Genomic DNA, 26,758 nt, shown 5'->3' on the forward strand with positions numbered 1-26,758 from the left:
GTGTCCACCACGTTGCCAGCCTCCCATCAATATTAGAGTTGTGTCCATCACTCAGTCTATACCACATTTCCTGCCTCCCAGCAACTTTCAAGTTTTGCCCAGAGGGAGAGTTGTGCACAGGGTATTGTGAGGTACACGTGAAGAACCTGGACTCGAGAGCATATGCATGGGGCCCAGTCAAACTTGAGGCTTTGAGGTGGATTTTTGCCTTTCTGCCTCTGTTGACTGCACCTTTGACCTGAGAGGTGTCCAAGTGAAATCCACAGGCCTCATGGCCCTTGACCTGTGGATGAGGTAGCAGCCAAAATTATCCCCCAAAACCATAAGAACCTTTAGATTTTGGGGGGGAATTGTGTAGCTAACCTTGTTTTCCATGTACATCAGCAAGAATAAATGCATACCAAGCCTTGCCCAAGGCCCCCTTCACCCTGTTCCACCCATCTTATTCTTGGTCTTCCCCTCAAGCTCACTTTATCCATCTTTACCTCCCATACCCTTTTGCTAGTCTTTCCACACTCATTCTTTCAATGTGCTTAAACAATCCCAGTAGTTTTTCATTAGCCTTATCTGATGTCTCCCTCTTGAGTGGTTGCTAGAGGTGAACATGGTTTGATTGGCTAAGTACACCTGCCCTGACAGTGGGAAGTCCCAGGTTCAATCCCTGGGTGAGGCTGGCTATTCAGTGACAGCCCCAATCCAACATGGCACAGTGAGTAGGATCCCAGAGGTGTAAATTCCCTGACTAATAGAGGCTGTGATGTAATCAGTAAGCATACCTGCCCAGACAGTAGGAGATTCCAGATTCAATTCCAAAGCAGTGCCAGTTTTTCAGTAATGCTCCCTATCCAATACACCCTAACTCCTCATTTTTCACTCTACCCATCCTCATAACACCACCAAACTCAATACTACGACAAACCCTAGATACAAGTCCCACAGAAAAAAAAAACCTCCCACACCTTACAAGAATCATATGAGCATGAATGCATTCAAGACACCATCTGTCACTAAGACAATACCAACACAGAATAGGCCTCTCCACAGATTGAAACTGCCAGTTTCCTGGAGGCCACAGGTCCTCTGCAAGAGACCAGAGACAATGGATTGATCAAAACACTTTATATGCCCCATTTAGATTTCTCCTATCTCCCTTAAATTCAAAATCTCTATATCAGTGGTAGGCAAATTCACCTTTTCAGACAATCCTCTTCACACCCATCCCCAGATACTGATTTCTCAACACTTTTCATGCCTACTCCTCCATTTCCTGCCACATGCGACCCTAAATAACTAAAACTATCCAATTCTCTAACCTTTCTGCTACAAGTCTTATCTCCATTTTACTGCCACCTTGTTTGTGCATCTCATCTTTCTCTTACCCACATCTATCAATATCTTCCTGAATTCCATCACAAATTGCCTCAGACCCTCCTCTGACTCAGCCATAAGTGCAGTGTCATCAGCAAACAATAATTGCCTTGCGTCCCATTTTTCCTCCACTCTTTCTAACCATCTCTAATCCTCTACCCATCACCCTTGCATTCATCTCCTGTATCACTCCTATCAATCTATAATCAAATAAATAAAAGTAAAATCAGTGTAAGTGTCCTACGGGTTAGGGTAAAGAAAACCAGCAAATTTCTATATCATTGTTATTCAGCATGTATGCACTAGTCAAACAAAATTGCAAATTCAAAATAAACTTCCTTTCCAGTGGAAAAAAGTGGTCTGCACATTTGCACACAATTTATCAAATCTTCCTCTTCAGTAATGTATATCACAATTTTGATACAGAGGGAAGAATTGGTGGCAGACAGCAAAGCTGCAATCACATCACTGTGATATCATGTTCCAATTATACAGTTTTCTTATTCCATCTACGTGTCAATGTAGATTCACTTGTTCTTGACGACAATTGCTGAATTAAGTAGTTTTGCTTCCACCACAGTCTTTGAATCATCACATAGCTCAGCGTGTGGGAATGTGGTCATGAGAGCAAAAGGAGAAGCTTGGTATGTGGGTCGAGCTGTGCAAATATATCTTCGGATATCACCAACTGTGTGATTGTGGTTTAGTTTAAGAACTAATCGTGTGCCATCAGTTAGCCGGACCTGAAAGTATGTAAGCAATACAATATATAAATAGCTCTTTACTTATAATTCAATAGCACTAACCATAAGCAAAACATGCACAAACAATTACATACATACATACATATACCAAGGCTTTTTCCCCCTTCCACGGGAGGTAGCCACAAAAGGAAAGGCATAAAAACACTCCCACCCATTTCATCCCTAAATACACTCCACACCCCTCCCACCCTTCCTCTCATCTGAGCACCTCCTGGATGACGGGTCATCCCTGAACCCTGCCCACCGCCCTGGGTCAGAAGCAGTGTCGCAAGACACAGTACATCCACAGCAAGGACGCTTCATTTAATCGGCGACCCCCCCTCTCCGTCCCCCTTTGCATATAAGGAGAGGACGGGGAGAAATCCCTTCGGGCTGCGTCAAAATTTACTCACACATACTACCCCACCCCCCACCCCCCCCGCCTATTCCTCCTCATGTCGTCACAACATCATCCATATACAACCATTCTCCACTCACCTCTGTCTTCCGTCCTCTCCCTTCCTTCCTCAACAGACATTCCCCTCTTCCCCAAAGCCCCCTTCACCCCATCCATCCACCTCATCCTAGGACGTCCCCTCATGTTCACTCCCTCCACATCTGCCTTCCATACCTCTTTTACTAGTCTTTCGTCACTCATTCTTTCCATGTGTCCAAACCATCCTAATATTCTTTCATCAACCCTCTCTCCCAAATCCTTTTTCACCCCTGTTCTCCTCCTCACCTCCTCATTTCTCACTCTATCTAGCCTAGTAACCCCCACCATACTTCTCAGACACCTCATCTCAAACACATTCAAACTCCTTCTCTCTTCTTCTCTTATGTTCCACGTTTCTGCCCCATACAGTGCTGTTGGCACAATCACTCCTTCATATAGTCTCCTCTTAGCATCCATTCCCAAATATCTATTCCTCATTACATTTTTTAATCCACCAAGGTATTTACTCGCTTCTCTCAATCTACATTCTACCTCCACTTTTTCCTGCCACATTTGCACCCAAGTATCTAAAACTATCCACTTCCTCCAGTCGCTCTCCCTTAATGCTCACTTCCAGACTACTGCCACTTTTACCCCTTGTACATCTCATCACCTTACTTTTACCCACATTTATCTTCAGCTTTCTTCTATCACACACTCTCCCAAAATCTGTCACCAAATTCCTCAATCCCTCCTACGATCCTGCCACAAGCACAGTGTCATCCGCAAACAACAGCTGGCTCACCTCCCACTTTTCTCCATTTTCTTTAACCATCTCCAATCCCTGACCCATTATCCTTGCATTTACCTCTCAGACCACCCCATCCATGTATAAGTTGAACAGCCAGGACGACATAACGCATCCTTGACAAAGTCCCACCTTTACCTCGAACCACTCACTCTCTCCATTTCTAATCCTGACACAAGCTCTACTACTCACATAAAAACTCTTGACAGCTTCTAGAAGCTTTCCTCCTATCCCGTATATCCTCAAAACCTACCAGTGCCTTTCTGTCTACCCTGTCGTAGGCCTTTTCCAGGTCCATATAGGCCCAAAAAAACATCCTTCCCCTTTCCTATAGCTTTCTCACATATCTGTCTTACCACAAAAACCTGATCTACACAACCTCTACCCGTCCTAAATCCACACTGTTCCTCACCAATTACTCCCTCTGTTCCTCTCCTAATCCTCTCAATCAAGATCCTCCCATAAGCCTTCCCAACTACACTTAACAAGCTAATCCCTCTGAAACTACTACATTCACACTTGTCCCCTTTTCCCTTGTAAAGTGGAACTATACAGGCACTCCTCCAGTCCTCCGGTAATCTACCCTCTCTCCAGCAAACATTAAATAACCTCACCAGCCAGTCCACCATCACTGTACCTCCTTTTTTTAGACATTCTGCATGGCATCCATCCAGACCAGATGCCTTACCTGCTTTCATCATCTTAACAACTGCCTTCACTTCATCCTTCCTTATTTCTCCTCCATTTTCCTCACTCATCACTCTCATTTTCTTAGCATTTCCCACTGCAGCTATCATTCCCTCCCTATCTTCCTTCACATTTAGCAACTCCCTAAAATATTCTGCCCATCTTCCCCTTACTGCCTTCTCTTCCATTATCATCTCTCCATCTGCACCTTTTACCTTTTCTTATCTACTTGATTCGCCTCCTCTTCCTCTCTTAATTTCTTTCCAAAACATCTTTTTATTACTTTCAAAATTTTCTGTCATACTCTCCTCTTTGCCTCCTTTACCTTTTGCTTTACTTCTCTTTTCTTTTCTTTGTACCTCTCATATGACTCCCTCGTCCTATTTTGTAACCAATCTGTGAAAGCTCACTTCTTCTCTTCTACAACCTTCTTTGTTTCCTCATCCCACCATTCACTACCCTTTCTTCTATTTCCTCCTGTCCTTCTTGTTCCACACACCATCTTTGCACACTTTGTGACTCCCTCCTTGAACCATCCCCATTCCTCCTCCACACCTAGTTCTACTCTATCCTTCACTCCCTCCCACTCCTCCTTCAGCTTCTTCATGTACTCCTTCTCCTTTTCCTTTTCATTTAAAGAGTTCAGTCTAAGCACCTCCCTACCTTTTGTCCCTTTCCTCTTCCTCCACTCTCAACTTACCTTCCACCAAAAAATTATCTGATATTCCCCCACCCTTTCCCCTTAGCACATGTACATCCTTAACTCTTCCTATCATAATCCTATTTCCCACTACATAGTCCATTAACGCTTTTTTTTTAGTCCATTAACGCTCTATCTGCCACCCTTCCCTCCACCACCCTCTCCCATGTGTAGCTATGCTTGACTTTCTTCCGAAACACTGTATTTGCTATCATCAACTCTCTTTCTAGACACATTTCCACCAACTCTCCACTACGATTCTTTCCTGGAACTCCACATTTCCCAACCACTCCATCAATTGGATCATTTCCTACCCTAGCATTAAGGTCTCCCAGTACTATTACATTGATATTTCTCCCTAAATCCTCTATGCACTCATTTAAATCTATCCAAAAAGCCTCTCTTTCTTCTACGCTCTTCTCACTGCCAGGCCCATATGCACTTACAAAAACCCACATCTCCTTTCCCAGTTTCACCTTCATCCACATTATCCTTGAGGAAACCTCCTTCCACTCCACTACACATTTACCTATCTCTTCACTTACTAGTATAGCCACCCCTTCCCTCCCTTCACTCCTGATAACCTCCCACTTACACTCCCAAACTTACACTTGCCCTTCCCTTTCTACTTAGTTTCACTCAAAGCCAGCACATCCATCTTTCTTCTCACAAACATACTACCTATCTCTTCCCTTTTACTCTCATCTGTACCACATCCACACACATTAAAAGACCCAAACCTTAGGGTGCTGGTTGGAAAACTCCCAGACCCTCTTACGCCTTTGCTTTTTCTTTTAATAATGTCCCCTGTGGGGCTACAAGGAGAAGGATGCCTAGTCCCAATCCCCGTCCCTTTCTTCTCGCCTCTTACGATCCAAGTGGAATTACTTGGTGGCAGTATTCTTTTCCCCCACCACAGGGAAGGTAGGCAAAAAAGGAAATGAATATTCAGAGAAATTGTACAGGACAGTAACAAGGGGTTGGGGGACAGCATAACGGAGGGACAGTCGTAGTATAAAAGTGTCATAATTTCTCTATGTACAGAGTTTTTCTCTATCACAGCCAAAATGATGTGTGGCTCTGGTCCTTAGGGGCACCCCATATAGACCCTAAAGTATCAACTGCATGCCACTTTGCCACAATAACATGCAGCCAATACCCAATATTGAAAATTAATATAATTTGCTCCAACTTGTGCTGTTATTTTAAAGCATCGGCATTGGCCAAATATTGCCGGTGATGATGCAGAATCCCATTCTAAAAATAATAAAAAGAAATAGTAAAAAAAATGCAGATTCTAACCGATTCACCAAAAAAAAGAGCAGATTCTTGCCAATGCCAATTAATCGGCACACCCCTCAACCCTAAACACAATACATCTTCCCTGAGTAACTTGTGGGTCAGCCCAGAGGCTGTTACCAATTACCTGAAGGTTACAGGTCTTCCGCAAGAAAGACCACGGTCAATAGAATGATTGATACACATATATAGTAACTAATTATCAATTAGCTCTTTCATTTCCAGACCCTTCCTATCCATCTATATACCAAGGGCTTTTTCCCCTTTACAAGGAAGGTAGCCAAGTCAAAAGGCATATACCCAGTCGCACCCATTCCATTTCATTCTCGGTTAACGTGGATCACCCACGTAAAAGCTATGCACAGAATCTTTCTATGATTACCTGAATATTTGTTGTAGGCTGTGATGTATCTACTTTGATTTCACTTTGTGCACTCTGCTCACAAGCTTTAGGATCAGAAGGGGTTCCTTCAACTACAGATGCTCCTATGGCTCCACCAGCTGTGCCAGTCTGTGCCACTTGACCTACTACATTGGGCGCTGGACTGCAACATTTGAAAACTATTATTAATGCACATGAGCAGGAAATATATGTAGTCAACTCTATGACAAAATGGAATCAAATATAATGTTCATTTTTCATAATCTTTCATGAAAAAAAGAAAATAAAATTTATATATGATATAATAATAATAACAATCCTACCTTCCTAAGGTATGTCCTGTACCTACAAATGCTTTAAGTGCTGACTTGGTCGGAACATAATCTTCATGACGGTGGTCAGCCATATTTATAAAAACCTCCCCTCCTCTTGCTTCTTTGATTAATTCAAGTGGCACCTCACTGTGTACAAGATAATACAAAAACAAGGAAATAAATTAGATATATACATTCACCTCACTATTTGTTAATTTTTGTTGCTAGCATAAAAACAAATTTATACATGCATACAACCAAGGGCTTTTTTCCCCCTTACAAAGGAGGTAGCCAAAGTCAAAGGCATAAATCCACTCCCATCCATTTCATCCCCACATACTCCACTCCCATTCACCATCCCTCCCTCCTTCTTTTCTTGGTTCCTCCTGAATGATGGGTCATCCCTGCATCACACACACTGCCCTGGGTCAGAAGCAATGCAGCAAGACACAGGACATCCACAGCAAAGCTACTTCATTTAATCGGCGACCCCCCTCCTTGTCCCCTCATACAGAGAAAGAGAAGATGAGGAGAAATCTCTTCATGCTGCATCAAAATATCATTCACACATACTCCTTCCCCCCCCCATCCCCTACCCACTTCCTTCCACGCATCACAGCATCATCAATATACAGTCATTCTCCCCTCACCCCTATCTTCTGTCTTCTCCCTTCCTCAATGGACATTCCCCTCTTTCCCAATGCCCCTTTTACCCCATCCATCCATCTCATCCTTGGTCGCCCCCTCATGTTCACTCCTCCACCTAAGCCTTCCACACTTCTTTTACTAATCTTTCTTCACTCATTCTTTCCATGTGTCCAAACCATCCCAATACTCTTTCATCAATCCTATCTCCCAACTCCCTTTCCAACCCTGGTCTCCTCATCTCCTCGTTTCTCATTCTATCCAGCGTTACTCCCCTACCATACTTCTCAGGCATTTCATCTCAAACATATTTAAACTCTTCCTCTCTTATGTTCCATGTTTCTGCCCCATACAGTGCCATTGGCACAATCACCCCTTCATACAATCTCCTTTTAGCATCCATTCACAAATGTCTATTTCTCATTAAACTTTTTAACCTCTTCACTCCGGGCCAAAATCTCGCAGGCAGCATTAGCTGCTAGACGTGCGATGTTGCGTCATAATACTCACATTATAAAATATAAAGTGACCCCTGTAATGCTTGTTCTCTTTCACCCGTGAATTTTGATAACCATAGAAAATATGATGAAGCCAGTTTACAGAGTACGAGGGTCACGCAGGTATAACTACAATAAATATAATCAAGACGACGATATGGCAGCCTTACGTACCCACTTGCTCCTCATGACACTTATGTAGGCATCACCATATGGAAGGGGTTAATACCCCAAGGCATTTACTTTCTTCTCTCAATCTATATTCTACCTCCACTCCTCCCTGTCCCTCCATGTTTGCCCCAAAGAATTTAACACTATCAACTTCCACCAGTCTTTCTCCCTTAATGCTCACTTCCACTGTAACCGCCTCTAAACCTTTTTCAGTTAATCTTGAAGAATCAGGACCTCCCAAGAAAAAACACAAGAAGGTTGAGGAGATCATTGAACCAGTGGTTGGTGGTGGTGTAAAAATCTTTACAACAGCACCAAAGAAGGCTCCAGGAGAAAAAGCAACAGATGATTTCCACTATGATAAATTCAACATACATATACCAAGGCTTTTCCCCCCTTACAATGGAGGTAGCCAAAAAGGGGAAGGCATAAAATCATTTCCACCCATTCCATCCATGAATACACTCCACACCCCTCCACCCTCCCTCTTATCTGAGCACCTCCTGGATGACGGGTCATCCCTGCACCTTGTCCACTGCAAGGCCGCTGTGGATGTGCTGTGAAATTCAAAAGACAGTTTAATAGACATTTAAGTAGAAAAGGAATATGGTATCAACATATGTCAGTAGACAAGGATCAAAGTATCTTTCAATATATAATAGATTTTCATTGTTTTGTAATTGTATTCCTTTCACCTTGGACTGAATACAAAAATTCAGACTGATCTCTGTTTATTCATGTTGCCAGGCTCCAAGCAACTTTTGAGTTGTGCTTGACAATGTAAATGAGCACTTGGTCTATATCACTTAGCATAGTCAAGAGTGCCCCACCACATTGCCCGCCTCTCAACAACTTTCGAGCTGTGCCCACCACATTGTCAGCCTCCCATCAACATCCGAGTTGTGTCCATCACTCAGTCTATATTATGTAATATGGTCAGGTGTGCTCTACCACATTGCCTGCCTCCCAGCAACTTTCAAGTTTTACCCCGAGGGAGAGATGTGCACAGGGCACTGTGAAGTGCATGTGAAGAACCTGGACCCAAGGGCATATGCATGGGGCCCAGTCAAATATGAGGCTGAGGGGATCTTTGTCTTTCCACCTCTGGTGACTGCACCAAGAGGTGTGTCAGTGAAATCCACAGACTTCGTAGCCCTCGACCTGTGGATGAGGTAGTGGCCAAAATTATCCCCTAAAACCCTAAGGACCTTTAGATTTTAAAGGGAATTGTGTAGCTAACCTTATTTTCCATGTTTATCAGTAAGGGTAAATGCATACCTAGCCCTGCACAAGACCCCTTCACCCCGTCCAATTATCTTACTCTTAAGTCTTTCCCTCAAGCTCACTTCATCCATCTCTACCTTCCATTCCCTTTTGCTAGTCTTTCCTCACTTTTTTTTCCATGTGCACAAACAATCCCAGTAGTCTTTCATTAGCCCTATCTGCTATTTTTCCTTGTAAAGGTGGAAAAGCCTTTGGTATGTATGTAAAAGATGTCTAACCGAACCTTAATGACAAAAAATTTACAGTGAAGTATGTGTTCTATCTATATACCAAGGGCTTTTTTCCCTTATGTAGCTAAGTCAAAGGCATGCACCCACTCCCACTCATGCTATTCCCATACATCACCCTTGCTTCCCTCTCATCTTAGCTCCTCATGGAGCTCAATCTCTCAATATAGTTTTCTATCTATCAATATGCCAAGAGCTTTTCCCCCTTACCACACTCATCTCAGCTCCTCATGAGTGACAGATAATCCCTATATCCCACCCACTGCCCTGGATCAGAAGCAATGTAGCAGACACAGCACATCCACAGTAATGCATAAGAGGAACAAATGTGGGAATGAAACATCCTTATCACTTCCATCACACTCCTCCCTTCCGCTCCTTCCTGTTTATACCGTATGGTGGTTGCATCTTCCTCTTTCCCAAGCAATACAGCCAGACCATCTCTGGTGCATCCCTCTATATGAAACAGATTACTTCAGTCTATACACACTTATCAATTCATCTCTTCATTTATGCACATTTTTGCTTGTTTGACATCCTGATCACCAAGTCTTCATTCCCCTCATTCACCCCCTTTTCCTTTGTATAAACCTTCTCACTCTCACCATCACAAACTCATGATTACTCAAAGGATATCTACTTTCTTCCATTCTCAAAACATGACCGAAATACCTCACATTGGTCTGTCCCACTCTTCTAATCCTATTCAACGAATCCTATCATTCCTTAATTGGTTGTATAACTCCATGCATAACTTAAGCAATTCGTTTCCATTGCCTCCACAGACCTTCTCTTGCACTTAATCCTATGCAAAGTCAACCAGTTATTCCATTGCCCCAGATCTCTCTTCCTGGCAATCTACGGCCTCAAAGAATACACCACATTAGCACACTGGTCACATGTTATGCAACATGCACCATCCTTATCACTGCTGTAGTAAAGCATATATATAAATACATACATATACCACGGGCTTTTTCCCCCTTTACAAGGGAGGTAGCAAACAAAGGCATAAAATTCACTCCCACCCATTCCATCCCCACATACTCCACTCCCATTCACCCTCCTCCCTCCCTCTTATCTTGGCTCCTCCTGGATAACAGGTCATCCCTGCATCTCACCCACTGCACTGGGTCAGAGGCATATAACCAGTACTTAAATAAACTGTGTTGATCTACTTACCTCCTGCGTACTGAATTGAGGAACTCTGCATTTCCTGGGTCCTCATAAAGGCGTAATGGACCACCATCTACTGTAAACCCTGTCTTCCACATTTTAAGCATTACATCTCTTGGTGTTCGGTCCTCTTGAGAACGCCCAGGAATAACTGAAATTAAGCACAAATACCTTTTACTAATATTAAGGACAGACAGAGTTTGGGAGAATGTGAAAGAAGAAGGTAGAAGATAAATGTGGGTAAGGATGTTTTGGGGGCTTTTGTGGATGGGGGGGGGGCTTGTGGCATGGTGGACAGGGGGGCACTGTGGGAGGTTTTACAGACATATGGGATATGAGGAAAGCTTCTAGGAGCTGTCAGTAGATTTTATGAGAGTAGTAGAGCATGTGTCAGGATTAGAAATGGAGAGAATGAGTGGTTCGAGGTAAAGGTGGGACTTTGTCAGGGATGTGTTATGTCGCCCTGGCTGTTCAACATATACATGGATGGGGTGGTGCGAGAGGTAAATCCAAGGGTGGTGGGTCAGGGATTGGAGATGGTTAAAGAAAATGAAGAAAAGTGGGAGGTGAGCCAGCTGTTGTTTGCAGATGACATTGCACTTGTAGCAGGATCAGAGGAGGGATTGAGGAAGTTGGTGACAGAGTTTGGGAGTGTGTGAAAGAAGAAAGTTGAAGATAAATGTGGATAAAAGTAAGGTGATGAGATGTACAAGGGGTGAAAGTGGCAGCAGACTGGAAGTCAGCATTAAGGGAGAGCAGCTGGAGGAAGTGGATAGTTTTAGATACTTGGGTACAAATGTGGCAGGAAAGGGAGGACTGGAGGTGGAGGTAGAATGTAGGTTGAGAGAAACAAGTAAATGCCTTGGTGGATCAAAAAGTGTAATGAGAAATAGGCATTTGAGAATGAATGCTAAGAGGAGGTTGTATGAAGGAGAGAAGACGGGGAGAAATCCCTTCGGGCTGCGTCAAATTTTTCTCACACATCCATATACAAACATTCTCCATTCACCCCCGTCTTCTGTCCTCTCCCATCCTTCCTCAACAGATATTCCCCTCTTCCCCAAAGCCCCTTTCACCCCATCCATCCATCTCATCCTAGGTCACCCCCTTATGTTCACTCCCTCCACATCTGCCTTCCATACCTCTTTTACTAGTCTTTCTTCACTCATTCTTTCCATGTGTCCAAACCATCCTAATACTCTTTCATCCACCCTAACTCCCAACTCCCTTACCACCCCTGTTCTCCTCACCTCCTCATTTCTCACTCTATCCAGCCTAGTATCCCCCATCATACTTCTCAGACACCTCATCTCAAACACATTCAAACTCCTTCTCTCTTCCTCTCTTATGTTCCATGTTTCTGCCCCATACAGTGCTGTTGGCACAATCACTCCTTCATACAATCTCCTCTTAGCCTCCATTCTCAAATGTCTATTCTCATTACACTTTTTAATCCACCAAGGCATTTACTCGCTTGTCTTTATCTACATTCTACCTCCACTCCACCCTTTCCTGCCACATTTGTACCCAAGTATCTAAAACTATCCACTTCCTCCAGTCACTCTCCCTTAATGCTCACTTCCAGTCTGCTGACACTTTCACCCCTTGTACATCTCATCACCTTACTTTTACCCACATTTATCTTCAACTTTCTTCTTTCACACTCCTAAATTCTGTCACTAACTTTTACAATCCCTCCTCTAATCTTGCTACAAGCGCAGCATCATCCGCAAACAACAGCTGGCTCACCTCCCACTTTTCTCCATTTTCTTTAACCATCTCCAATCCCTGACCCACTACCCTTGCATTTACCTCTCACACAACCCCATCCATGTATAAGTTGAACAGCCAAGGCGACGTAACACATCCCTGGCAAAGTCCCACCTTTACCTTGAACCACTTGCTCTCTCAATTTCTAATCCTGACACATGCTCTACTACTCTCATTAAAACTCTTAACAGCTCTTAGAAGCTTTCCTATCCCGTATATCTGCAAAACTTCCCACAGTGCCTTCCTGTCTACCCTGTCATAAGCCTTTTCCAGATCTATAAAAGCCCCAAAAAAACATCCTTACCTTTTCCTATAGCTTGCTCACATATTGTCCTACCACAAAAATCTGATCTATGTAACCTCTACCTGTCCTAAATCCACACTGTTCCTCTCCTAATCCTCTCAATCAAGATCCTCCCATAAGCCTTCCCAACTACACTCAACAAGCTAATCCCTCTGAAACTACTACACTCACACTACACTCCCTTGTAAATTGGAACTATACAGGCACTCCTCCAGTCCTCCGGCACTCTACCCTCTCTTCAGCAAATATTAAATAACCTCACCAGCCAGTCCACCGTAAATTGGAACTTTACAGGCACTCCTCCAATCCTCCGACACTCTACCCTCTCTCCAGCAAACATTAAATAACCTCACCAACCAGTCCACCATCACTGTACCTCCTTTTTTTTTAGATATTCTGCATGGCATCCATCCAGACCAGGTGCCTTACCTGCTCTCATCATCTTAACAAGTGCCTTCACTTCATCCTTCCTTATTTCTCCTCCATTTTCCTCACTCATCACTCTCATTTTCTTAGCACTTCCCACTGCAACTATCTTACCCTTCCTATCCTCATTCACATTTAGCAACTCCCTAAAATACTCTGCCCATCTTCCCCTTACTGCCTTCTCTTCCATTATCATCTCTCCATCTGCACCTTTTACCTTTTCTTCTCTACTTCATTTGCCTCCTCTTCCTCTCTTAACCCCTTCAATACGGCCATTAGCTGCCAGACGTGCGATGTTGCATCATAATACTCGCACTATAAAAAATAGTCACTGCTCTATTGCTCGTTCTCTTTCACCCGTGAATTTTAATAACCATAGAAAATATAATGAAGCCAGTTTACAGAGTATGGGGGTCACGCAGGTACGACTACAATTAATATAATCAAGACGCCGACATCGGCATCCTCGCGCACCCACTAGCTCCTCATGACGCCTACGTAGGCGTCACCATATGGAAGGAGTTAATTTCTTTCCAAAACATCTTTCTATTACTTTCAAAATTTTCTCTTACCCCATTTCACATATGTCCACCTCTTTGCCTCCTTTATCTTGTGCTTTACTTCTTTTCTTTTCTTTGTACCTCTCATATGACTCCCTTGTCCTATTTTGTAACAAATCTGTGAAAGTCAGATGTGTTGGGAGTGAACATGAGGGGGTGACCTAGGATGAGATGGTTGGATGGGGTGAAAGGGGCTTTGGGGAAGAGGGGAATATCTGTTGAGGAAGGACAAGAGAAGACAGAAAACAGGGGTGAATGGAAAATGGTTGTATTTGGATGTTGTGATGCATGAGGTGAAATGGGTGGGGGGATAGGTAGTATAGGTGAGAAAAATTTGACACAGCCCAAAGGGATTTCTCCCCGTCTTCTCCTTTTCTGCATGAGGGGACAGAGACAGGGGGTCGTCGATTTAATGAAGCGGCCTTGCTGTGTATGTGTTGTGTCTTGCGACACAGCTTCTGACCCAGGGCAGTGGACAAGATACAGGGATGACATGGAGTGTATTGGGGATGGAATGGGTGGGAATGATTCTTATGCCTTTGTTTTTTGGCTACCTCCCTTGTAAGGGGGAAAAACCTTTGGTATATGTATGTAAAAGTAAGGTGATGAGATGTACAAGGGGTGAAAGTGGCAGCAAACTGGAAGTGAGCATTAATGGAGAGCGACTGGAGGAAATGGATAGTTTTTGATACTTGGGTGTGAATGTGGCAGGAAAGGGAGGAGTGGAGGTGGAGGTAGAATGTAGATTGAGAGAAGTGAGTAAATGCCGTAGTGGATTAAAAAGTGTAATGAGAAATAGACATTCGGGAATGGATGCTAAGAGGAGATTGTATGAAGGAGTGATTGTGCCAACAGCACTGTATGGGGCAGAAACATAGAACATAAGAGAGGAAGAGAGATGGAGTTTGAATGTGTTTGAGATGAGGTGTCTGAAAAGTATGATAGGGGTTACTAGGCTGGATAGAGTGAGAAATGAGGAAGTGAGGCAGTGAATGTTGGTGGTAAGGGAGTTGGGAGATATGGTGGATGAAAGAGCATTAGGATGGGTTGGACACATGGAAAGAATGGGTAAAGAAAGACTAGTAAAAGAGGTATGGAAGGCAGATGCGGAGGGAATGAACATGAAGGGGCAACCTAGGATGAGATGGATGGATGGGGTGAAAGGGGCTTTGGGGAAGAGGGGAATATCTGTTGAGGAAGGATGGGAGAGGACAGAAGACAGGGGTGAATGGAGAATGGTTGTATATGGATGATTATGTGATGCATGAGGTGGAATGGGTTGGGGGATGGGGGGTGAGGTAGTATGTGTGAGAAAAATTTGACACAGCCCAAAGGGATTTCTCCCCGTCTTCTCCTTTTTTGCATGAGGGGACAGAGAGGGGGTAGTTGCCAATTTAATGAAGTAGCCTTACTGTGGATGTGCTGTGTCTTGCGACACTGCTTCTGACCCAGGGCAGTGGACAAGATGCAGGGATGACCCGTCATCCAGGAGGTGCCAAGATAAGAGGGAGGGTAGAGGGTGGAGGGGTGTGGATTGGGGATGGAATGGGTGGGAATGGTTTTTATGCCTTTGTTGTTGTTGTTGTTGTCGTTCCCTAGACTGTCTGTCCGAGCAGTCCCGTCTCCCCAAGGAATGCCATAGCCGAAACTGGGTTTTCCCACAAATCCTTTATAGAGCGTATGTTGTGTTGTTTGCGTGCATGATTGTGTATAATGCAGTCTTCCATTATGTGTTGTATGGTATGGGGTGAAGTGTTACATCCTGGGCAGCTATTCACAACGCGGTCATCCAGCCTCTTCGGGTAGCTTAGAAGTGCTGGGTGGTGACCGCATCGCAGTCTGGCCAAGTGGACTCTGTCCTTTCGTGGGAGAGAGGATTCAGAAGGGTGGATATCAGGGGGTCTGGCATGCAGCAGTGTGTTGTCTTTCAGTGTGTTAATGGAGCGGTGAGTGATATGATTATGAATATGTTTCCGGAGGCTGGTATTTGGTGGTTGTGGAGGAAGAGAAGAGAGTATCTGTGCGTGATAAAGGTCTTTGGGTGTTGTTTTAATGTTTCTTGGTGTGTGTGGGTGTTCTGCTATGTAGTGTAGCGGGTGTGATGTGTTTGTGGTGGCTGCGGCAAGTGTTTGTGTGCCTCTCATGTCGAGGTGGTCCTTGACTCTGAGGACTTTTGTTTCATGGTGTAAATTGTCTGTAGGTGTTGTATTTGTGCAGCCTGTAATTGTTTTTAGGGCTTTGTTTTGTATGATTTGAAGGGTGTTGTGGTGTGTCTCACTGAGATTAGGAGCCCATGCAGGACTTGCATAATTCAACACTGAGCGTATGCATTGTTTGTATATTGTTATATTAGTTTCTTTGTTTTGTCCAAATGTTGTTCCAGTGATTGACTTAAGTGCGTTAAGTCTGGGTGTGCATTTGTTTTTTGTGTTTGTGATGTGTTGTTTGAAAGACATGGATGTATCGTATGTTACACCAAGAATTTTCGGTGTGTTTGTGTGTGGTATTAGAGTGTTGTTGATGTAGAGATGAGGTATGTATTTGTGTTCTTTTGTCCAGTTGGTGAGAAGTGTTGCTGTAGATTTGGTTGGAGCTATTTTGAGTCTGTTTGTGATGAACCATGTGTTGAGTGTGTCAAGGTATGGCTGGATTATTTCTGCAGCTTTGTCTGTGTTATGATGTGTGCATGTGATTGTTATGTCGTCTGCGTAGGAAGAGATTTGTATTTCTGAGGTGTCTGGTGTGGGTAAGTCATGCATGTATAGATTAAATAGTGTGGGGGATAGAACTGAGCCCTGTGGTACTCCGTTCTTAATGTTTCTGATGTGCGATGATTGGCCATTATATGACACGTAAGCATTCCTACCTGCCAGATGGCTACCTCCCTTGTAAGGGGGAAACAGCCTTTGGTATATGGATATGTATATATGTATATATATTATATATATATATATATAATGTATATATATATATACTATATATATAAATATATATATATATATATATATATGTATATATATATATATATATATATATATATATATATACACATATACCAAGGCTTTTTCCCCCATACAAGGGAGGTAGCCAAAAATAAAAAGGCATAAAATCATTCCCACCCATTCCATCCCTGAATACATTCCACACCCCTCCACCATTCCCTGACATCTTAGCACCTCCTGAATGACGGATCATCCTTGCACCTTGTCCACTGCCCTGGGTCAGAAGCAGTGTCGCAAGACAGAGCACTTCCACAGCAAGGCCACTTCATTAAATCGGCAACCCCCCCTCTCCGTCCCCCCATGCATAAAAGGATAAGACGGGGAGAAATCCCTTCGGGCTGCGTCAAAATCTGCTCACACATACTACCTCACCCCCCATCCACCACCACATGCATCACAACATCATCCATATACAAACATTCTCCATTCAACCCTGTCTTCTGTCCTCTCCCGTCCTTCCTCAACAGACATTCCCCTCTTCCCCAAAGCCCCCTTCACCACATCCATCCACATCATCCTAGGACGTCCCTTCATGTTCACTCCCTCCACATCTGCATACCTCTTTTACTAGTCCTTCTTCACTCATTCTTTCCATGTGTCCAAACCATCCTAATACTCTTCCATCAACCCTATCTCCCAACTCCCTTTCCACCCCTGTTCTCCTCCTCACTCTATCCAGCCTAGTAACCCCCCATCATACTTCTCAGACAAATTCAAACTCTTTCTCTTTTCCTCTCTTATGTTCCATGTTTCTGTCTCCTCTTAGCATCCATTCCCAAATGTCTATTCCTCATTACACTTTTTAATCCACCAAGGCATTTACTCGTTTTTCTCAATCTACATTCTACCTCCACCTTCACTCCACCTTTTCCTGCCACATTTGCACCCAAGTATTTAAAACTATCCACTTCCTCCAGTCGCTCTCCCTTAATGCTCACTTCCAGACTACTGCCACTTTCACCCCTTGTACATCTCATCACCCTACTTTTACCCACATTTACCTTCAGCTTTCTTCTATCACACACTCTCCCAAACTCTGTCATTAACTTCCTCAATCCCTTCTCCGATCCTGCCACAAGCTCAGTGTCGTCCGCAAACAACAGCTGGCTCACCTCCCACTTTTCTCCATTTTCTTTAACCATCTCCAATCCCTGACCCACTACCCTTGCATTTACCTCTCGCACTACCCTATCCATGTATAAGTTGAACAGCCAGGGCGACACAACGCATCCTTGACAAAGTCCTACCTTTACCTCGAACCACTCACTCTCTCCATTTCTAATCCTGACACAAGCTCTACTACTCACATAAAAACTCTTGACAGCTTCTAGAAGCTTTCCTCCTATCCCGCATATCCTCAAAACCTCCCACAGTGCCTTTCTGTCTACCCTGTCGTAAGCCTTTTCCAGGTCCATAAAGGCCCAAAAAACATCCTTCTCCTTTCCTATAGCTTTCTCACATATCTGTCTTACCACAAAAATCTGATCTACACAACCTCTACACGTCCTAAATCCACACTGTTCCTCACCAATTACTCCCTCTGTTCCTCTCCTAAACCTTCCCAACTACACTTAACAAGCTAATCCCTCTGAAACTACTACATTCACACTTGTCCCCTTTTCCCTTGTAAAGTAGAACTATAACTCCAGTCCTCCGGTACTCTACCCTCTCTCCAGCAAACATTAAATAACCTCACCAGCTAGTCCACCATCACTGTACCTCCTCTTTTTTTTAGATATTCTGCATGGCATCCATCCAGACCAGGTGCCTTACCTGCTTTCATCATCTCAACAACTGCCTTCACTTCATCCTTCCTTATTTCTCCTCCATTTTCCTCACTCATCACTCTCATTTTCTTAGCATTTCCCACTGCAGCTATCTTTCCCTCCCTATCCTCCTTCACATTTAGCAACTCCCTAAAATATTCTGCCCCTCATCCCCTTACTGCCTTCTCTTCCATTATCATCTCTCCATCTGCACCTTTTACCTTTTCTTCTCTACTTGATTCGCCTCCTCTTCCTCTCTTAATTTCTTTCCAAAACATCTTTTTATTACTTTCAAAATTTTCTGTCATACTCTTACCCCATTTCACATCTGCTCTCCTCTTTGCCTCCTTTACCTTTTGCTTTACTTCTCTTTTCTTTTCTTTGTACCTCTCATACAACTCCCTCGTCCTATTTTGTAACCAATCTGTGAAAGCTCACTTCTTCTCTTCTACAACCTTCTTTGTTTCCTCATCCCACCATTCACTACCCTTCCGTCTATTTCCTCCTGTCCTTCTTGTTCCACACACCATCTTTGCACACTTTGTGACTCCCAAAGTCAGGGAGTCACAAAGTATATACATATACATATATATATACACCAAGGGCTTTCCCCCTTACAATGGAAGTAGCCTAAGTCAAATGATAATTCAACTCCCACCCATCCCTCCCTTCCTCTCATCTTCACTCCTGAGACCCTCTCAACTACACTACCAAACTCAAAATTGCCATTCCAATTCAACTTGGTTTTACTCAATGCCAACACACCCATCTTCTCACAAACACACTGCCTATCTCTTCCCCTCTACTCTCATCTGTACCACATCCATGCATACTAAAAGACCCAAACCTTAGGGTTCTGGCTGGAAAACTCCTCCCAGACCTTGTTATGCCTTAGCTTTTTTTAGGAATGTCCTCTTTGGGGCTACAGGGAGAAGGATGCCTGGTCCTATCTTCGTCCCGTTTTTGTCGCCTTTTATGACTCAAGTGGAAATACTTGGTGACAGTATTCTTTTCCCCCAACACAGGGTTTGGCAAATCAAGATAATGAATATTCAGGACAGTAACAAGAGTGAGGGGACAGCATAATGGAGGGACAGTCGCAGTATAATAAAGTATTTCTCTATGAATAGATTTCGTCTACCACAGACAAAATGTGTGGCTCTGGTCCACGAGGGTGCCCCAAATAGACCCTAAAGTATCAGCTGCATGCTATTGAGAAGCTCTTAACCCCACAATAGCATGCAGCTAATACCCTAGACGGAATCACTTGAAATCAAGGATATGGATTAAGTTGGAACTGTACATGAATTTGAGGCTAGGTATAGTAAATAATTAGAGAACAGGAGATGGGACCCAATGAGCATTGCTCCTTTCCTGTATACCACAATTACTACATGCTTTCTTCAATGTCCTTACCCTGTGTATCATCATCTGTCATGCCAAGTCTATAGCCAGTTCCTTTAAATGTTGCACTTTTTCCCTTCTTATTCTTTGTACTATCCAGTACTTCAGCTCCATGTCTGTAACATTAATTTGACTTCAATAAACCATTCAATACATATCTACACATGTGGTTTATAATAAAAATTAGTTACATACCAACCGTGACTAACAAACTACTAAATCTAACATATCTTGTACAAATTACATATCAAGAAATGAAGACCAGAATGAAGAATATTGATCTTTAATTACTTCTCACCCTAAAATCATACATAAAGTATATAAACAAACACATAATACCTAAACATAATTCTGACAATTCTTTAGGGTGAAATATAAAGACAAAAGGAAATATTTAGATGAAAGTGATTCTACTGTTGACTGTAAATATTTATGTGAAACTAAAAATACATACATACATATACCAAGGCCTTTTCCCCCTTACTAGGGAGGTAGCCAAAAAGGAAAAGGCATAAAATCATTCCCACCCATTCCATCCCTGAAAACACTCCACACCCCTCCATCTTAGCACCTCCTAGATGACGGGTCATCCCTGCACCCTGTCCACTGCCCTGGGTCAGAAGCAGTGTCGCAAGACACAGCACATCCACAGCAAGGCCGCTTCATTAAATTGGCGACCCCCCCCCTCTCCGTCCCCCCATATAAAGGAGAGGACGGGGAGAAATCCCTTCGGGCTGCGTCAAAATTTTGTTCGCACACACTACCTCACCCCCCATCCACTCCACCTCATGCATCACAACATCTTCCATATACAACTATTTTCCATTCACCCGTCTTCTGTCCTCTCCCGTCCTTCCTCAACAGACATTCCCCTCTTCCCCAAAGCCCCCTTCACCCCATCCATCCATCTCATCCTAGGACGTCCCCTCATGTTCACTCCCTCCACATCTGCCTTCCATACCTCCTTTACTAGTCTTTCTTCACTCACTCTTTCCATGTGTCCAAACCATCCTAATACTCTTTCATCAACCCTATCTCCCAACTCCCTTTCCACCCCTGTTCTCCTCCTCACCTCCTCATTTCTCACTCTATCTAGCCTAGTAAACCCCATCATACTTCTCAGACACTTCATCTCAAACACATTCAAGCTCCTTCTCTCTTCCTCTCTTATGTTCCATGTTTCTGCTCCATACAGTGCTGTTGGCACAATTACTCCTTCATACAGTCTCCTCTTAGCATCCATTCCCAAATTTCTATTCCTCATTACACTTTTTAATCCACCAAGGCATTTACTCGCTTCTCTCAATCTACATTCTACCTCCACCTTTTCCTGCCACATTTGCACCCAAGTATCTAAAACTATCCACTTCCTCCAGTTGCTCTCCCTAAAAGAAACTAAAAATGATTATGATAATTTCCTCAAGTCTCATTGACTGGATACCAACAACCCCACTGGAACTAGTAACAGTCCCCATTACCTCCCACAGATCTCTCTGGAAGAAATGTTGGATTGTTATCTGTGTTGCATTAATGTGGAACCAGAGGGAGGGAGTCACTGAATGTCACCTCTCATAGGTGTAAAAGTGGGAGGAAATACAGTTCCAAGTTGACAGAGAAATTGGGCCCAATCTAGAGACAGTTTCAGATAGAGCCAAGGTTGTTGATGGAATTTGAAGGGAAATGATTCTCACTAACATCCATCTTGGAGGATCACAAATTGCATGTTCCAGTTGTTGGTACCAATACTGCATACAAATCTATCCACTTCAACTCACATGATCTATTTCTAACTTCCTATCATGTATATACATAAATTTAATACACTACAAACTTTCCACACAAGTCAAATTTATTCTTCCAATATTCAGATGGGACCAATAATGGATACCTTCATGTGACTGTCCTGCAAGTCAAGCTGCCCATTTTCAAAACACATCAACCCCCTCACCTCCATCAAGAGGTGCAGCCCTGAAGGACTGACACTTGGTCTCCTGACTGGGCCAAATCTCTTAACCCCTTGAGCACTGGATGTGTGTTTTGTGACACCTGCGTGTCACGGCTGAGTGCACCCGCCAGGAACTGAGCGTGCTCCCCGTGACACGCACGTGTCACAGTTATAAGCTGTGTGTATTGAGGGTAAGTGTCTGTGTTTACAAACATAAGGCTCCAGCCATTCGTGGGACGGTTTGAAACGTTTGTTTATGTAAGGTTGACGGGTCGGTAACGAAGGGGTTAACTTCAACTGCATTTCTTCCATTTTTCCTAACATCTGGCAACTGCTCCCCTTCCCCAGCCACTTTTAGCCAATGACAGAAATAGTTCCATATTAAAACAATACAGACAAAAGTTCAATGACTCCTCCAGTATATCTGTGGAAGGGCCCAAGGATCATTGCCAACCACTGTAGAGCTGCAGGTTTCCCACTTAGCGAAACAACATTCAGAACAAAGAAAAATTATTTCCACATAAACCACAACACGATTTTGGCTAACACTTACTCTTTAGCTGACTTGAAGAGCTGTGCAACAACATCTCCTTTGCCTTTCTTGCTGGGTCCTAACACCTGTTGGCCTGAGTGCTCCGAGCCACCAGCATAAAAGGCCTGGCCTTCATCATCACTGCTATCACCATCCATCATGTTAAACCTTTAAAGACAAGGAAAATCCTAGACTGGCTTTCTTTAACATTACACATATAATACAGTGACACAGTAGTCTTAGACTGATTCATTACAGAAAAGAATCAATCATGAAAAATAAAGAAACCTAAAATCAAGGGCAAGGGCTTTGGAAAATGGAAACAATATATAAGAACCACATTTGGTTGTTTCCACAGCATGGTTCCCAACAATCAGTAAAACAGACTTTAGAAACTACATAGAAGAAAGCAATGAAAGGTGAGTGGATGGGTGGTGAGATAAACACAGGGAACCATTAGGGATTTATTCTGATGTTTCGTCCTTACCAGGACTTCTTCAGCATACATACACCTTCAAACAATGAAAGCAATATCAGTATACTCCAAAACCATAACTCTTCCACCACTGCTTTTTCTTTTTGCTCTTGTTTGGGCATGTCCTTGCTTATGTACTCTTGCCCTATTTGTGTTACCTACAGCTTTCATTTTTTTCACCTTCTTCAGAATTTCCCATTTCACCTTTTCTTCCTCTAATTTTACTAGCAGTGGTCTTGGTTCTCCCTATATTCTTTCCTAGCTTCATTACCTCTTGTATCTCACTCTTCTTGATACCCAGTGATTCTTCCATTATGCCTATACTAATCCCCATATCTTCTCCCTGCCTCCCTGTTTCTCTTACTCTTTCATGTTGTGCATCACTACATTATTTCTCCTTCCTTATTCTCTCCCTCTTTTAGTTCCTCTTTGGTTTTCTTTACTTCCATATTCATGAATATTTGTTTATTTTTTCCAGTACTTTCTCCATTATTTCTTTGACTAGTTCTTGCTTCACTTTCACCCACTTTCCTTCCAATCTTTGTACTTTTTCTTCTAATTCTCTATTTTTCTCTTTTAGCAGCTTTAACTGTTTCATTTGTGCCTGTACTACTGGTTTGCATCTATTTCAAAACCACATTTACTGTTTAAATTTTATTAGCACATTGTACCTCCTGGCAGTCCACATGGTACCATCATTCACAGCTTTTGCATTGCATCTCGCTCTCCCTTTCTTGCAATTCTTGCATAATTCCTTTTCTTCTGCTTTCCTTTTAGTGTAGGCCCTCTGTCCACAAAGGATAAATTTGAAGTGCTTCTCTTTGTCATATCAGCCATTATTCCTTCTATAAATCTGTACCTAAACCTACCTTGACCCTAACCTTGCACATCCCAACAGTTCAGTCAATAGTACTCTCTTCAATATAAGTCAAATTTTCATGCACAGCATAGGATGCCTGAGGTACGATGATTGATGCATCACAATACATGTGTTATAAAATATAAAGTCACTGCTGTATTATTCATTCTCTTTCACTAAGTAATATTAAATGAAGAAAATATGATCAAGCCAGTTCACAGAATGCAGTGGTCACTTAGTTACAGCTACAAAATAATCAAGACACCGAAACCAGCATCCTCGTATACCCACTTATACCTCATGATGACTACATAGGCATCATGGTAGGGAAGAGGATAAAATGCCACCTCTGTCAATGAGGATACATTACTGGGGATATGCCATCAATGAGGTCACAGCACGTAAACAGCAATGGCAGAGTGTTTACCTAATTGTAGTATGTATGAAAGGAGCAGCACTTGTTGGATCCCATCTCCTATTCTCTAATTTTCTAACATACCTAGACTCAAATTCATGTAAGTTCCAACTTAATCTATATCCTTGATTTCCAATTATCATATTTAGATTTGAACTCATGTATTGTTTTAGCATGGGCTATATCACCTATGCTATTCCACATATTTATACATTTATGTAAAAAATATTTCTTCACATCCTTTTGACATGTGATCTTTCTTAATTTACTTCCATGACCTCTTAAAGCTTTAAGTTTGTAGACCTAGTACCTTTAATCTTCCCTCGTATGGTTTTTCTGCCAGACTGGGGACTAGTTTGGTTGCTGCCCTCTGTATTCTCTCAATCTTGCTCATATCCTTTACTCTGTGCGGGGACCATACTAGTGATGCATATTCCAGTCTTGGACATACCAGGGTTTCAGTGAATTTTTTCATCATCTCTTCATCCATATAGTGAAATGTCATTTTAATCTTCTGAAGTAGTCTGTATGTATGTCTCTCCCACAATCCTGCTATGTCTGTCAGGTGACAGGTTGTCCTTTATCAACACCCTCAAGTCTTTCTCCTCTTTTGCTTTTGTAATAGGTTCTCACTTCTCATGGAATAGTTTAAGGACGGCCTTTTACCGCTATTGTCCATTTCCAGAAGCAGAAGACATGCCATTCATAATTTTCAAAACTAGTTATGTGCTGCAGCAACTTGATTTTTTGTCCATCTCGTCAATGCTAAACACTACAAAAATTACTATCACCATCATTAATGCTCCCAAATACTAAAAAAAAAAAAAAAATGTAAATTAAGCAATAATTCACCATTCACCAGTCAACTCTTACATATTCTCTGATCCTTCTTGTGCTTTAATCTGTACCATACAGTCTTCCTTTTTTTTTTTGTACCAGCCTATTTCTCCTTTCCTCCTTTTTTCTTTTTACTCTCCTACCATTGTTCTTTGTTCTTCTAGCTCTTGTTTAGCCATGTCCTTACTTATGTATAATCAAAGGATTACAAAGGCGGAGCATGCCGACAGGAGACCTTTTGGTCCATATCTAGGTCTTACCTTATTCACATTACCTTCAGCTTTCAGTTTATTCATTTTCTTCACAATTTTCCTTTTCACCGTTTCTTCATTTAATTTTACTAGCTGTGGGCCATTCCATCCCATTGTTTATTCATGAAGTGAAGGGAGTCGAGCATGCCATTTATCATTTTCGAAATTAATTGTGTTGCAGCAATTGGAATTCTTACCCCACCTTGCCGATATTAAACACAGCAAACAAATTACTATCACCATTAAATTTGGAGAGCCATGCATCTGTCACGATCCTTAAAAAAAAAAAAAAAATCATTGTCCTCCAATATTCTAAAATTATGGTTGTTACAAGTGTTTATAGTACCTAAATAGATTTACATGTTTGCATTTATACTAACCTGTTCTCTTTTGAAAAGAATTATAATGTAGTTTACAATCTTGAATCTTGCAACATCATCATGTATGTTTTTTTGTTTGTTTGTTTTCTATAAACTTAACCATCATGATGAAGAATAATCAACATGACAATTATTCTTCTGGACTATAAAGACAAATTAAGATTTCTTTACCTGTCTAATATCTGTAATTATAAAACTTAAAACAAATTCACAACATAAGTGCCTAACTTACCAACCTTATGTATTTGCAAACTGCCTGAATACCACAGCACAACCTTTGTAATTTTAAATTTAAGTAAAATATATGAAACCAGGTTTTCTTTCTCTTTCAAAAATATTTGATCTCAGACCTACCTGCCTTGTGGTGGTTGTAAGGTTGGTCTCTGAGGTGTACTTGGTGCCCCCTCTGCCTCTGGACGATCACCTAGGTCTTCTTCACCTCCCTCACCTTCTTCGTAGAAGCTACTGAGGGCAGACTACATACCAATGGAATGTATGAGACTCAAGAGGGCAGTCAATTTATCCACATACACCTTTCAATATTTTGGCATTACGGATGATTTACTTATGATACCATTACCTATAAAATCTTAAGTCATAACAATTATTCTAATGAGGTGCAATCCCGCATACAACTCTAAGTTAAACTATTTCAGATGTGAAATAATCACTGATGACAGTTCATCAGGAGACTCAGACTGCCAGGGCACGATTTTCATTACACTGTAAGTGTTACCACTTATCAAAATATGTTCACTTGAAGCTCTGTATCTCACCTCCAGATTCCATGCAGCAGATTCTAAAAAGAATCTGGCCCTTTCAGAATCTACCCCTGACACGGCAGAAAACTGTGCAATCAAATTGTCCCTATCTGCCATGATGATGTTGTTGTTTCATGCAAACTTCGGTTCTCATTGAATTGTTTGATTGTATGTAATTTTTGAGGACTTTTTACATATGAGCCAATAAAGCCCGAATCTAGACCAACATTTTTCAGATATTAAACGAAAATATTCGTTGATATTTGAAGGAGTTTATGGTTCCAAAAAGCGATCAATAAAATTACAACTTTAAGCCGAAGTTCAAAGAAGAACA

General features: G+C 42.3%; 2 protein-coding genes across 4 annotated transcripts in view; one reads left to right on the forward strand and one right to left on the reverse strand.

Moving 5' to 3' along the window:
• Positions 1-1,638: 1,638 nt before the first annotated feature.
• LOC143029209 (NSFL1 cofactor p47-like) lies at positions 1,639-26,718 on the reverse strand. Of its 3 annotated transcripts, none has more exons than XM_076191777.1 (9): positions 26,440-26,718; positions 26,018-26,139; positions 22,468-22,614; positions 19,982-20,085; positions 10,744-10,888; positions 8,551-8,607; positions 6,747-6,884; positions 6,424-6,586; positions 1,639-2,111 (listed from the first exon to the last, which is right to left on the reverse strand). In XM_076191777.1, exons 1-9 carry the CDS (start codon positions 26,539-26,541, stop codon positions 1,896-1,898), a joined length of 1,194 nt encoding a protein of 397 aa, XP_076047892.1. In that variant the 5' UTR covers positions 26,542-26,718; the 3' UTR covers positions 1,639-1,895. The 3 variants fall into 3 exon arrangements, with proteins under 3 accessions (XP_076047892.1, XP_076047895.1, XP_076047894.1); XM_076191780.1 differs by lacking the exon at positions 26,440-26,718 and adding an exon at positions 26,244-26,270; XM_076191779.1 differs by lacking the exon at positions 8,551-8,607 and having other exon boundaries at positions 26,440-26,713.
• Nup62 (nucleoporin 62) overlaps positions 26,338-26,758 on the forward strand; it is a 63,441-nt gene continuing 63,020 nt past the window's right edge. Inside the window, exon 1 of the mRNA XM_076191775.1 lies at positions 26,338-26,388. The gene's annotated coding sequence lies outside the window, so the exon portion shown is untranslated. The remainder of the gene's footprint in view (positions 26,389-26,758) is intronic.

The sequence above is a fragment of the Oratosquilla oratoria genome, chromosome 10, assembly GCF_046742065.1.
Source record: "Oratosquilla oratoria isolate Oo_2021 chromosome 10, ASM4674206v1, whole genome shotgun sequence".
NCBI classification, from domain to species: domain Eukaryota; kingdom Metazoa; phylum Arthropoda; class Malacostraca; order Stomatopoda; family Squillidae; genus Oratosquilla; species Oratosquilla oratoria.

What these genes read in the sequence shown, in the direction of transcription:
- LOC143029209 (XM_076191777.1), bottom strand. Translation starts at nt 26,541, where the DNA reads ATGGCAGATAGGGACAATTTGATTGCACAGTTTTCTGCCGTGTCAGGG. An exon ending in TTACAACCACCACAAGGCAG is followed by an intron (nt 22,615 to 26,017) that starts GTAGGTCTGAGA and finishes TTGTCTTTAAAG; the next exon opens with GTTTAACATGATGGATGGTG. An exon ending in GACAGATGATGATACACAGG is followed by an intron (nt 10,889 to 19,981) that starts GTAAGGACATTG and finishes GCTTAATTTCAG; the next exon opens with TTATTCCTGGGCGTTCTCAA.